The sequence below is a fragment of the Lepisma saccharinum genome, chromosome 1 (assembly GCF_977018435.1).
Source record: "Lepisma saccharinum chromosome 1, izLepSacc3.1, whole genome shotgun sequence".
Classification (NCBI taxonomy): Eukaryota; Metazoa; Arthropoda; class Insecta; order Zygentoma; family Lepismatidae; genus Lepisma; species Lepisma saccharinum.
In genome coordinates, this window is record NC_139229.1 from 177,016,532 (window position 1) to 177,031,378 (window position 14,847).

General features: G+C 37.1%; 1 protein-coding gene across 1 annotated transcript in view; it reads left to right on the top strand.

Annotated features, from left to right (window-relative positions):
* Positions 1-11,376, top strand: part of snky (ubiquitin protein ligase sneaky) — a 70,653-nt gene extending 59,277 nt beyond the window's left edge. Inside the window, exons 13-15 of the mRNA XM_083125967.1 lie at positions 4,875-5,017; positions 9,000-9,113; positions 10,667-11,376. Coding sequence (XP_082982093.1) covers positions 4,875-5,017; positions 9,000-9,113; positions 10,667-10,930 — 521 coding nt within the window. The 3' untranslated portion in view covers positions 10,931-11,376. The remainder of the gene's footprint in view (positions 1-4,874; positions 5,018-8,999; positions 9,114-10,666) is intronic.
* The last annotated feature ends 3,471 nt before the right edge of the window (positions 11,377-14,847 follow it).

Genomic DNA, 14,847 nt, shown 5'->3' on the forward strand with positions numbered 1-14,847 from the left:
AAGCCATTTTTAACTTGCAGTCACTCACCAATCGTTTGTCAGCCGCCATGGATGAAAGATGTGTTGGGAATTGCTTATTATTTGTCTCTTTTGCTGTAGTAGAACAAGAAAATTCTTAACTAACTAACTCTCTAGACTTCTTAAACCCGAAGGTTCATGGCTGCAGCAACACAGGCCTTCCATCTGTCCCTATCTTGAGCAAGTTCTGTATACTCTTTTCCATCCCTACCGATTTCCTTTAGGTCCGTATCAACGTTGTCCCTCCATCTTCGTCTTGGCCTTCCTACAGGTATCTTACCATCAGGTTTCCCAACAAGAATCCTGTAAACTCTTCTTTCCTCTCCCATTCGTGCTACATGGCCTGCCCACCTAAGTCTTCTTGATTTAATCATTCTAATAATATCTGGACATGAATACAAATTATGTAGTTCTAAATTATGTAACCTTCTCCACTCACCTGTCTCCTCATCCCTTTTCGGTCCAAAGATTTTCCTAAGTATCTTATTTTCAAATACTCTCAATTTATGTTCCTCTTTCAATGTAAGGGACCAAGTTTCACATCCATATAATACTACAGGCAAAATTACTGTTTTGTATATTTTAACTTTTAGTTTCTTAGATATTAAACGAGAAGACAAAAGTTTATGAAGAGAGAAGTAACATGCATTTCCTGAATTAAGCCTACTTTTTATTTCCTCTTTAATATATTTTCATTTGTTAATATTACTCCTAAGTATTTGAATTTGGAAACTGGTTCAAACGAGTTGTTATCAATAATTAGATTGTGATTATTACCTAACACTTGGTTTCGGCCTGTAAGCATATATTTAGTTTTCTCTTTGTTAACTTCCAAACCTATCTCTTTAGCAGTTTTGAAAAATATTTTAGCATTATTCTTAATTGTATTTATATCATCCCCTAATAAGTCTACATCATCTGCATATGCTAACAACTGAGTCATACCATTTAATTTTAGTCCTTCTTTAGTTTCTTTTACCTTCCTAACAGCATATTCTAGGGCAAAATTAAAGAGCAATAGAGATAATGCATCTCCTTGTTTTAACCCATCATGAATTGTAAATTTGTCAGACACACTAATACCCACACGAATTTTACTTTCTGTTTCACTGGTGCATACTTTTATCATACTGACAAGCTTTTTAGGTATTCCAAACTCAACTAATATATTATATAATTTATCTCTTTTGACCGAATCATATGCTTTTTTGGAATCAATGAATAGCTGATGGACATTTTGATTATATTCCCACTTTTATTCAAGTGTCTGTCTGATGTGAAAAATTTGATCTGTAGTTGATCTGTTACGTTTAAATCCACATTGATAATCACCTATAATTTCATTAGCATATGGAGTTAGTCTTGTTAAAAGAATGTTAGATAATATTTTATATGTTGTTGAGAGTAGTAGTATGTTGTAATTCCACGGTAATTATTGCAGTTCATTTTATCACCTTTTTTAAACACAGGAACAATTTCCACTGTTCGGGAATTACTTCTTTATTCCATATTAAACAAATTAATTTATGAATTTGACATATTAACAAAACTCCACCATATTTAATTAACTCCGCTGGTATTAAATCAATGCCAGGTGCTTTGTTATTCTTTAGCCTTTTAATACCATCTTTAACTTCAGTCAAGTTAGGTTCTGGAACTAAAGGGTCTGTCTGCTGTGTGGACTTCATTTACTTCTGATTTATCTCCTACATGAACATTTAAAAGGTCATTAAAGTAGTTCTTCCATCTATTTAGAATATCACTTGGGTCAGCTAGATAATCACCATCTTTATATTTCATGAAGTTTACTTTAGGTTGCCACCCCTTTCTAAACTCACTTACACCTTTATATAAATCTCTGATATTTTTATTTTTGCTGTTTGTTTCAATTTCGTTAATTTTGCTTTTCAAGTAATCTCTTTTTTTACTTCTAAACGTGCGGTTAACTTCTCGCTTTATTCTATTATAATTGCTTAGATTTGTATCATCAGAGTTATTTAACCGCCTAAGTCTAGCCTTATTTCTTATTTCTATTAGATTATGACATTCATTATCAAACCATGGCTTACTTTTTCTTGGTTTATGGTATCCTATACTTTCTTTAGCTGCTGATTCTATTGCATTACGTATGTGCTCCCAATTCTTATTTACATCTGTTTCATTTATATTTTCACCATCATTTAAATCCTGCAAAACATCAAATCTATTTGACAGTTTAATTTGGTAATCTTTCTTAATTCTTTCATCAGCAAATTTTCCTGTATTAAATTTTAGAACTTTTAGATTTTGTTGCTTATGATTTATCACTGAGAGTCTTTCTCTTAATTTAGCAATTACTAAATAATGGTCACTGGCACAGTCAGCACCTCTGTGTGTAGGGACGTCAATTATACTAGTATGCCTTCTCTTATCAATGAGAATATGATCTATCTGATTATGAGTTTTACCATCTGGAGAAGACCAGGTATATTTATGGATATCTTTATGTTTAAATGTGGTACTTTTCACAATTAAATTCTTTGAGGTTGCAAAAGTAATCAATCTTATACCAAGAACATTCTTACAGGTATTATTGTGAAGATGGTTAAGCAATGTTATGTGCAGACTAAATTCAATGAAAGATGGAAAACTAAGTAAACTCTAGAAGGTTTTTGTGCTACCACTTGAAGGTATGGTGCCTTGAAAACAATGATACCATGTGACTGTGAAAGTGCTGTGTATTTTTTATTTTATTAATAACTTGAACTATTGTTTACATTTTGCCTCACAATAAATTATGTATACAGGGTGAACAGAAACTATACTGACAAACTTCAGGGGGTGATTCCTGACAGGTAAAGAAACTAAAAAGTTCATATCAACATATGTCCGGAAATGGACGGTGAGTCTGCAATAAAGCAATTAGTACCGGTACACATTACATGGCATGGCTTTCATCCATGTTACAACAGGTGTTCAAAGTGGCCTCCATGGGTTGCAATGCAAGCATCCACATGTCGCATCATGGATTGCCTCACTTCTTGGAATGTTCCAGCCTGTACCCGAATAATGTCACAGGCTACATGGACACGCTGTTCAAGAGTCTGCACGTCAGGAACTGGCTTAGCATACACAACACTTTTCAGATGCCCCCACAAGTAAAGATCAAGGGGGTTTAAGTCCGCTGGTCGAGCACGCCATGCCACAGGGCCTCCTTGTCCGATCCATCTTCTGGAGAAGATGTTGTTGAGGTGTTGACGAATAATAATGCGCAAGTGAGCTGGTGCCCCATCATTACCTGCCGTATTGCCAAAGGCATATTCTGATGGAAAAGAGGCAGAGTGTTCTGCAGGAAATCCAGATACGTCTGTCCATTAAGGCATTGTGGAAGAACAAATGGTCAAGTAGGTGGTCGCCAATAATCCATGCCAAACATTGATGCTGAACCATTGCTGATGAGACAATTCAACCATTCCCCGAGGATTGGCTATAGCCCACAGATGACGATTGTGTAGGTTGATGATGCCATGACTACCAAAGGTAGCTTCATCGGTGAAGCGGACTGACGACAGAAATCCCAATATGGTGGTGGTCTGTTGCAAAAACCAGCGACAAAACCATTCCCATGGAGGACAATCCGCTGGTGATAATCCCTGCGCACGTTGCAGGTGATAGGGATAGTAGCTGTTTTCATGCAGGATACACAATATCGTCGCTTGGCTTACACCATGCTGTTTGGCCACTTGCCTGTAGCTTGTACTGGGGTTGTTCTCAATATCGTGTAGCACATGTTCCTCCAGATCTGGTGTACGCACATGTGCAGCCCCCCTCCATGTTCGCCTGTATGATAGACCCCAGTGGTGCTGTCTGTCCAGGTACGTGGCTTGATAAATCCGTTTCCATCTGCTTGACCGTATACAAAGATCATCTCGGGTTGTTCCTGGTATGAATAAAGGACCATGGTGCTTCGACGTAGCTCTAATCACACAATCTACAACACAAAAAAGCACACTGTGAGTGTTGTTATGAGAGGATGATGTCTTTCTTCAGTGCCATCTACCTTGGCAAGTATGCGTTTCCGGACATATGTTGATATGAACTTTTTTGTTCCTTTACCTGTCGGGAATCACCTCCTGAAGTTTGTCCCTATAGTTTCTGTTCACCCTGCATATCAGAAAACAAACCTATCCATTCTTTAATTTTCACTACGTTGGGCCAATGTAATAAAACCATATGTTGGAACCACGGCCAAAATTACCATTGGCCAATGGTATGTTTTTGCATTGGACCAACCATTGGCCAACCACTTTTGGTTACTTGGGTATATATATTAACACACAGTGCATGAATTAAACTATTTGCTTCAGGTGTAAAGTAGGATGCAATTCTTTTAAAGGTTGATTAACTGTTTTTGTGAATGATTTTTTAGTGGTGTTTGTTCCATAGTTAAGAAATGGTATAAATATACTTTCAATTCAATTTTCTTTGGTGGGGGTAAAAACATCCCTGGCAGGGTTTATAAAATGTTTCTTCTGCCAGGGATAAATATTCTTGTGAATGGGGAGGAAGCGATCCCTGGCATCCCTTCCCCCATTAATTCGCACACTGTTAACACATAATATTAAGTTCAAATGTGGAAGGAATTAAATTTATTAACTAAAGTACTGAAGGAGTTGGATAAGGAAAGAAAAGAACCTAAAATTACAAAGCATTGGACAATCTGTAAAATCTGTGATCATCTTTTCTGTCATTTAATAAAATACTAATTTTCTTTTTCATTTTCTTATTTCATCAAAGTCACTATGAAAATAGAAATTACAGTAACATGATAAATGTGTTACAAAACTGGAATTAAAAGTGAATTATTTAAATTTCAGCATGCCTACCAAAACCACACAAACTAGATTCATTCTATTTGAAGAAAATTTATGGAACCTATTTCTCATTGGGGTTGTTGGTGTTGTCTGATGCATACACTCAGAGATTGAAGCGAGCGATTTGTGCCTACTTTTACCCAAAGGTAAGCTAATTCTGAAGGGTAACTAGCAGTGATACATCAGAAAATTAACCAGCACACATTATTATTAGTGTATACACTTTCATGTATGTCACAAAGGTATATCAAAATTTGAGTATAATCATGTTATTTCAATTTGTACTCTAATGAAATAAGATATTGAGTCTGAAAGTGAACCGGGCAATTTGTCTATACTATTTTCCCTACCCTTTGCGGTTGTTGGGGCTGTAAAAGTAATTTACAAAACCAATGATAGGTTTGAGAACACCATAATAATTTTATAAGAAATACTAGATCCTTTGAAACTATCCATGTATCAGGGTTTGGAAACAAACAAAACTGCCATTGCTGGTGTCATCAAAACCAGCATGACCTGTAGGGAGCCACTTTGCAGTGAAATGTGTGGGGTCTTATTTTTAAGCTGAACAAATCTCTTCCATTGGATGACGATGAAAATGATGAGTATTGTGAACAGATATTCCGAGACTTCTTTATTCACAAACTTGCAGGCTTCCTGTCAGCATGGACACTTTGAACAGGACAGGGTTAAAAGGCACACTGGATGCATTTTAATTGAAATTTTATGCCCATTATTCCTTGGGCATCTCTTCTCTTCATTTGGCAACAGTGCCTGAAGTGGAAAACATTGCACAGGAAAGGGAAAGGTGGGGGGAGGGGGCCTAAATCATTGAGAAAGTTGCTTTGTGAAAATTTTGCTATACTGATCGCTAGCCCAACTGGCAGCTGACCTACTTTTTGTTACATAGCTCTATCTGTCCACCAATCGTCTTTGGGGGTGTGTACCTTGATGAGTGTCAACAACCTCAGTTGTGAAGTAAAAACTGTAGGGGTAACAGCGGTCTCCCGTCATAATGTTGCCAAGCGTACATCTGTTTTTTCGTCAGTTGTTTGTATTGGCTCATTTGTACAGTGTTTGGGTCTTTTGTGTGCTAATTTTCTGTGCCTGTGTACTTTTATACAACTTTTATCCAGTAACGGTGCTGATAAACTCTCTCTCTATTCCCCCCCCCCCATTTTACAGTATGCTTGGCTGTGTATCTGATACTCATTTGTTTCATCCCACCAGGAACTTTCGGTGCCTTGTGACTCAAAAATGACCGATGTCAGTTGAAGAGAATTCAACTGATCACTGATTTGTTGTTTCCAAGCTGCCAGTTTGAATTGCGAGTGGTATAGCTGGGGAGAAATCATACCCCTCTCACTTCGTGCACTGTTTGGCAATATATACTGGCTACTGAGGTCATCCAACCTCATCACATGTGATTTTCTTCCCTCTGAGGCAGACTTTAAGGTTAAAGTGTTCTGTGCATCAACATCACACAGCTTCGAATAGAAGAGTTCCTGCGAATTTACTCCACAAAATAAGTAGTAGTGCCCACAACAGGTTAATTTAGTGTCTGTCCACAGCAAGATGGAAGATATCATCCAGACATCATATTCTGAAAATGGAGTATTGCTCCTGAATTAGGGTAAAAGGAAATGGATAGATGAACTAGCAGATCAAGCAGAAGAGGCTGCAAACAGAAATAACTTAAAAGAACTATACGATATAACAAGACAGTTAGCAAGGAAGAAAATTCAGCCGAACAAACCAATTAAAGATCTTAATGGGAAGTTGCTTACATCAGACAAAGAACAAATGGAAAGATGGAAACATTACTTCCAAGAATTATTAAACAGGGAACATCAAGAAGAAACTACAAATCAAAATCTAGAAGCATCAGCAACTGGTGAGAAGAATGAGATTAAAGGCTTGAAGAAAGTAAACACTAACTAACTAACTCCCTAGCCTTCTTAAACTCGAAGGTTCATGGCTGCAGCAACACAGGCCTTCCATCTTTCCCTATCTTGAGCAACATCTATATACTCTTTTCCATCCTTACCGATTTCCCTTAGATCCATCTCAACGTTGTCCCTCCATCTTCGTCTTGGTCTTCCTACAGGTCTCTTACCATCAGGTTTCCCAACAAGAATCCTGTAAACTCCTCTTTCCTCTCCCATTCGTGCCACATGGCCTGCCCACCTAAGTCTTCTTGATTTAATTATTCTAATAATATCTGGACATGAATACAAATTTTGTAGTTCTAAATTATGTAACCTTCTCCACTCACCTGTCTCCTCATCCCTTTTAGGTCCAAAGATTTTCCTAAGGATCTTATTTTCAAATACTCTCAATTTATGTTCCTCTTTCAATGTAAGGGACCAAGTTTCACATCCATATAATACTACAGGCAAAATTACTGTTTTGTATATTTTAACTTTCAGTTTCTTAGATATTAAACGAGAAGACAAAAGTTTAGGAAGAGAGAAGTAACATGCATTTCCTGAATTAAGCCTACTTTTTATTTCCTCTTTAATATAATTTTCATTTGTTAATATTACTCCTAAGTATTTGAATTTGGAAACTGGTTCAAACGAGTTTTTATCAATAATTAGATTTTGATTATTACCTAACACTTGGTTTCGGCCTGTAAGCATATATTTAGTTTTCTCTTTGTTAACTTCCAAACCTATCTCTTTAGCAGTTTTGAAAAATATTTTAGCATTATTCTTAATTGTATTCACATCATCCCCCAGTAAGTCTACATCATCTGCATATGCTAACAACTGAGTCACACCATTTAATTTTAGTCCTTCTTTAGTGTCTTGTACCTTCCTTACAGTATATTCTAAGGCAAAATTAAAGAGCAATGGAGATAATGCATCTCCTTGTTTTAACCCATCATGAATTGTAAATTTGTCAGACATATTAATACCCACACGAATTTTACTTTATGAAGAAAGTAAACACAAATACTCCTAACTTAGATGGGAATAAACTAGCAATTAAATAATTAAAGAAAGGTAAAGCTGCAGGCAAAGATGGAATACCAGCGGATATTTTGTTGGCGATTAGAGAAACTTCAGCTGCACTTTTACATCCCTTAATATCCCAAATTTGGACAACAGAGAGGTATTCAGAAGAATGGAAAACAGGATTGATTATTAAATTGCCAAAGAAAGGTGATCTTACAAAATGTAGTAACTGGAGAGGAATAACCTTATTATCAGTACCGAGTAAAGTAGTTGCAAGAATATTATTAAATAGAATAAAGAAACCAATAGAAGAAGGTATAAGGAAGGAACAGGCAGGATTCCGTTCCAAAAGATCATGTGTGGATCATATAAATACTCTCTGAATTATACTAGAACAGTCAGCGGAATGGAGAACAACACTACATACAGTCTTCATCGACTACGAAAAAGCTTTTGATTCACTATATAGGAACAAAATGTGGAAGATTCTTCATGAAACAGGTATGCCTAGTAAAGTACTAAATCTGATAAGAAACATGTATGAAGGAAGCAAGTGTCAAGTTATACACAACAACCAGTTATTGGAACCAGCAACAAATAAAACTGGAGTAAGACAAGGATGTGTGTTAGCACCAACTTTGTTCCTATTAGTGATAGACTATGTAATAATGGAGAGCTTTGGACAAAAAGAGAAGAGGAATACAATGAAAAATGGCAGATAGACTCGAGGACCTCAAATTTGCCAATGATGTTTGCCTCCTTTCGCTGTCCATCAAGGATATGGAAAACAAATTGAAAGACATTGAAACCGAATCAAAAGTAGTCGGATTAAAAATAAATAAACAGAAACGGATTGGATAAAAAAAAAGAGGTAGAATCGATATTCTACTCTGTGACCAAACTTGAATCCTGTGACAATTCATCTTTCTTTGAATCATCTGATGAAGATATTTGCCGTAATCAAAATACAATGAGACACAAATAGTAAATGTGTAAGAAGTATAAACAACTCATTATGTTGGTGAATTATAAGTTAAATATTTTAAAAATTATTTGTAACATGTGTTCATTGTCAATACTGGTTAGATGTAAACATAGGTTACATTGAATGGTTGAAAGGCATGAGTTGTTAATGCTTTTCACAAAATTCTTATAATTTCTCTTTCAGCGTGAAAAGAAGAGAATCCTTTTCTTATACAATGAAACTCTGAAAAAGAGAAGAGCATTTTTTAAGTATATGAGGGCAAAAGTTAGGAAACAAGCTCGACAGCAAAGACTGGAGGTAATCTCAAAATATCATTAATTAGAGCCTGGATTTCTAGGCACTAAAAGCTGCACAAATAGGCAAGCAATAGACACTAAAATGTGTAAATTAGTCACACTAATTTGCTCTAAAAATAAGAGGGATACAACAATAGGCATTCACTTTCAATATTGTGAATAATGAAAGGCACCAAATTCAAATTCTGTCATCCAAAATTTAATACTTCCATAACATTCACGGATGTCATTTCATAAATACATGCAGATTAATTTTTTTTCATTTTCAAAGAAAAAATATTAAATTGTCTGTTCTAACCTCAAATAATAGAATTTGTTGCTGTTGTTCTGTATAACAACAATTGCTCTGCATTCACAACAATGGGGCATTTACAAAGGAACATTCATGACTAGTTGGGATTTGAACCTGGTATCTTCAGTATTGAGTCTGGGGTCGACCAGTCAATATCCTTGGCCAGGCAGCTATAAGGCAAAAAGCAGCAAGAGATGTCTTCTTCTTGAGGAATTACAGGATTTAATTTTTTTTCTAGTTGTCACCTACTGTGCATATTACAATAAGGGGGAAATTGCTCTTTACTCTTGTGTTTATTGAATATTTATTATTATTAAGTTCTAGATGCCAAAAGAAGGGGAAGCACTGAATATGCCTATGGGGAAACCTAAACAAAAAAGGCACAAAAACACACTTTTCTCACTTGAAACATTATTTGGTCCCTCTTTTGAAACATTTTAGGTACTTGTAGGCACTAATAACAAAAAAGCACTAACAGTGAAAATAGGCAATTAGGTACTATAGAATTTACATGTAATGATTGTATTATCCTGAAACCTACTGCTGTATTGCAAGCACACTAATCTGATCACAGGAACAAAATAGGCATTTACGCAATATCCAGGTGTCAGTTATTATGCAGTATTACACAAAACATAAAATAATAATTTAAAGTTTAATGCATTGTAAAAAAATAGTAAATCATTACTTTTACTACCGATTGCACACAGATATATGAGCAATTCAACATCATTAGATTTTCCAACTTGTAATTTTTCAAAAACTTTCAGAATTCCTGACGAGTTTCAGAACAGGAGCAAATAACATTTGATTTGTATGTACAATTGGGCAATTTTACTTTTTATGATACTAGTTATGGAATAATGCTTTGTATTTCTACCATAGTACTAATTCAATGTCTTGTTCTTTTTGATTGTGTAAGTTTTGTGGGTTAAGTAGTAGAACAGCCACATTCTGTACTTCCACCCAAGAGTAAATAATTTCTAATTCTAATATATTGATTTCTAGCATTATCCCAGCATGTATAGTATGTTTCATAACTTTGTGAAAAATAAATATATTGGATTATTGGAATTTCAGATATAATTCCCAGGTTCTCAAAACTAATCCACATGTCTCATATCCTGTCTGAGGTGACAATAGTAGTACATGTGAAATGTACAGGTACATACAATAACCAGTCTGTTCATTTGGTTCAGAGACCTAAAAATATGGATTTTCATGTATGCTTAACTTAGAAAACTTCACGTTTTTCATTGCAGGAGCAGATAAACTGGATGTTTGTCCTTCGGTATAGGTTTCCGAAAGCATGTTCCTGGTTGGCACATTTCAAGAAAGGAAGATATAAGTGCCTTGTGTGTGAGGAACCTGAGAAAAAGGATTTCTACATTTGCCCAAATATATGGTGTAACTTCAGATACTGTCGCGAATGCTGGAGAGATGTTGGTGAGAAATGTTACGCTTGCTCTGTAGAGGAAAGTTATGATGAAGACTTAGGCTCTGAAGAGGACGTGCTGACAATGTGAACAAAACTACTGTCTAATCACTGCTGAATTTAATCATATATTGGAAGTGGAACATTTCTAATTTCAAATGCATTATTGTCTGAATTGTTTTTTCTTGAACCATGAGTAACTTATTAATCGGCTATAGTTAGTGAACCTACATGTTAAAATCAAAACAAAAGTAGATTTACACATTTCTTTCACTACCTATCACACTGTGGCAAATTATGGAGTAATATAATCTAACTTAAAAGTCTGAAGTGCCAAAAGTAAACCAACATTTATATAACCTTGTTATTGCATTTACAGCAACTGGATCAACAAATTGATATTTGATTCAGGTCACTTGTATGTAATGTATGTACTATATGAATTTTATGTAAGTCAAAGGCAAAGCACGAGATCTGATACACAGCAGAAAATGTCATTATACACCAATTAAAAGGCCTTCATTCTTTGTAGTTTATTTTATTGTAGTTTATACACTTTACTTGTTAAAAGTTTTGCATAATAAATTTCCATTTATTATATACCGTGCGTCCATTTCGATCTTCAGCCGAGAGATCGGGAGAAGCGTGGCGGGCGACGCTGACGGTGATGCCGACATTTGCGGCCTGTAATGCCCGCTTATTTTTATGGACATATGCAGACATTTATATAAATATTGCAAATCGAGCACTAACCTGTGTTATAAGAGTTGTTCAAACTGATATCCACCAAGTGCCAAGTGTGTAGACTTTCGGGGAGAATACGTTGAATAGCCTGAAACTTTCGTGCCTGTAGCTAAAGTCCTTCTGGGTCGGGGCGAGAACTTATCAGCCCCCTCGTAACGTGAACCTTGCGGCGGGCATTCCAATCCTCTCACTGACACAACACACATACACACTGCAGTAACACAAACAAGTAACGGCAAGTAACCAATAATAACACTCTTGCGTACAGTACGAAATTAACACGCTCTTGGTTTACATCTGCTCGCCACTATATTCACAGCTCTGTTGCGAAGGAACAAAAAACTCGAGCACGGATTGCAAGGAAGCTCACGAACACCATTGACTTTTAACGGTTTCGTCTACAGCGTAACCTTGATACAGTGTTGCACATTCGAAACCTCCAAACGATCCCCATCGGCACAAAACTCTTTCAAGGATATGAACTTAAGCAGGACGTTACTGGTCAAAACTATGATTAAAATGTTTTGTTATCTGTGGCTCTTAACATCGTTTCTAAAGCGTATTTATTTGTGTGATGAATTACAGAAGAACTTTTGCGTGTTATAACACAGGTTAGTGCTCGTTTTGCAATATTTATATAAATGTCTGCATATGTCCATAAACATAAGCGGGCATTACAGGCCGCAAATGTCGGCATCTCCACCAGCGCCGCCCGCCACGCTTCTCCCGATCTCTCGGCTGAAGATCGAAATGGACGCACTGTATTATTTGCTCTTTCCAAACAATAAAACATATGTAGACATATTACGAACAAAATATGTAGATTGACATGAACTTTCTAAATATGCACTCAGATTTTAGCTAATGTTAATATTTTTCGAGTTTTGATTGCATGTGGGTGACTCCAAAAATAAGTTTCCGCTGTGATATTTTCAGATGTACTGTATGTTAAGGGACAATAATTGGTCATTGCAGAAAAGGCACATGTGACACTTGTGGCGAAATTGAGTTATTAGTGTAAAAGGGGTACATGTTGCACACACGTGTGCTTTTTGAACTGAAAACTTTTTACCCTCATATTCAAAGCCTTTGGAAAGCTACACATGAACCATTCTAAACAAGAATGGTAGATCTACCTTTGTATGTCACAAATTCACCAATAACTCAATTTCGCCAAAAATGTCACATGTGCCCTTTCTGCCAAGACCGATTCATATTGTCGTGCAAGAGTAGAGAGAAGGGAGAGCAATGTAGAGCAGATGCTTGTCACAAACATGGATGAAAGATGAAGTGTAAGAGGTTGTCTGCTATGAGTGGGCATGTGGTACAAGTGCTATTGACATCCATATGTGGATCTTTGAGGTCTATGGTCTTGTGATGTCTGAGCAAATGGTTTGATGGTGGTGTCAGCAGTTCTGAGGTGAGAATGAACAGCAGCCTGGAAACTGGTAAACATCGAAAGCGCGGATGCCATGATCCATGTTGACTGACAGCTTGCAGAGAGGACAGATTTATCAGCAATGAGGATCCAACGTGTCCGAGCACACCGTAGTTTGGAACAGCACAATGTGAGTACCTCGACAATTGACTTCCAGTCCAAAGGTTTTAAGAATGGGCATTAGTCTGTATCATCTCCTGCATTACAAGTAGAAAGGCATTGTCCTGCATTGACAGGGATGAGAACTGGGTCGACCATTACACCCCAGAGACAAAGTGTGCCTCCATGGAGTTGAAGCATCTTGGTTCTCTGGTCAGAAGAAGTTTAGTTACCCCATCTGCTGACTATCTTTTGGGATGACAAAGGGACTCTGTCGCTGGACTTCGTGTGTGGTGGAACGGTGAATGCCCTCAGATACTGTGAAACACTGGCAAGGTTGAAAAGCTGCGATTTGAAGAAAGAAGCCAGGTTCACTCATATCTGTTGTTGTTCTGGTGAGAACTCACAAGGCAGCGACAACAGCTCTTCTGGAGAGGTTTGGCTGGGAATGCATGAACCATCCCTCTGCAGTCCTGATCTTGCAACAAGTGACTTCCCTTTCTTCACAGCTGGCTGTCTGGACAATGCTACACCAGTGATAATGATATTGAGTGTATTGTTCACTGTGAGTGAGTAGGGCATGGGTTTCTCCAACCTAGTTAAATGACACAATAAGTGCCTCAATGTTCCCGGAAACTATGTGCTAAAGTAAAAAAAAGTATGTCTCTTTCCAGTGAAACTGTGCACGAGTTCCTGAATAAAATGTTCTGTGAATACAAGACTCATGAAAGTTATTTTAGGAATACTTTCGTATCATACTGCATGACATCACATAGTGGAAAAACAAGTTTTAATAGCCACACAAAATAACATCAGCTTATATTTAAGGTACTAATATAAAGTGGAGCAGGGAAACGGGAAATTTTGAATGTAGGATTAGCAACACTGTTGCACCGGCATTTGTTCGGAACCGATGCAACATCATTGAGAAGGCTTTGCATTTAGTAATGATGGTGCATTGGAGTGGCCTACTATGCTGTGGCGCAGAATGTGTGTTCGCTGTGAAAACATATTATAAGAACAGTGACAGTGTGACTGGTATTTCAGCAGCATTACCAGATAGGATGCCTCGGTTGTGTCCCATCAGCTCTCGCGATTACAACTTGGGTGTGTAATTTCGAAGAACCTGGTACGTACCCCAGAAAATATGGAATCTGTTCGAGTTGCCATTGAGAGGAGCCCCCACTGCTACGTTCAACAACATGCATCAGCGCTACAGTTGAGCCAAAGAAGCGTACAAAGAATAATGCATGAATTACAGTTCCACCCCTATAAATTACAGATTGTGCAGCAATGACATCCTCATGGCCCAGTGTTGTGTAAGTGTTTTTGTGAACTAGTGTTGGCTAAGGATGCCAATTTCCTTAATAATTTGTGGATGTCAGACAAGTCCATTTCCACCTTAGCGGCTACATGCTCGTGAATCTGTCAGATTCACGAGCATCCATTACATAGCACCAAGTTTACAGTATGGTGTGCAGTGCCATGGGCCCTTATTTTTTTTTTTTAAAGTGAGGACGGCATTGCAAGGAAAGTGACATCGGCTCAGTATGTTGCTATGCTTGAAACATTCTTTGCACCGAAGTTGCACATCTTGACATTAAAAACATGTGGTTTCAGCAGGATGGAGTCACATCACCACATACTGCTCGACAGTCGATGGAGGCCATTCGCAAATTGTTTTCACGTGACTGTGATATTCCATGGCATCCGAGATCCCCTGATCT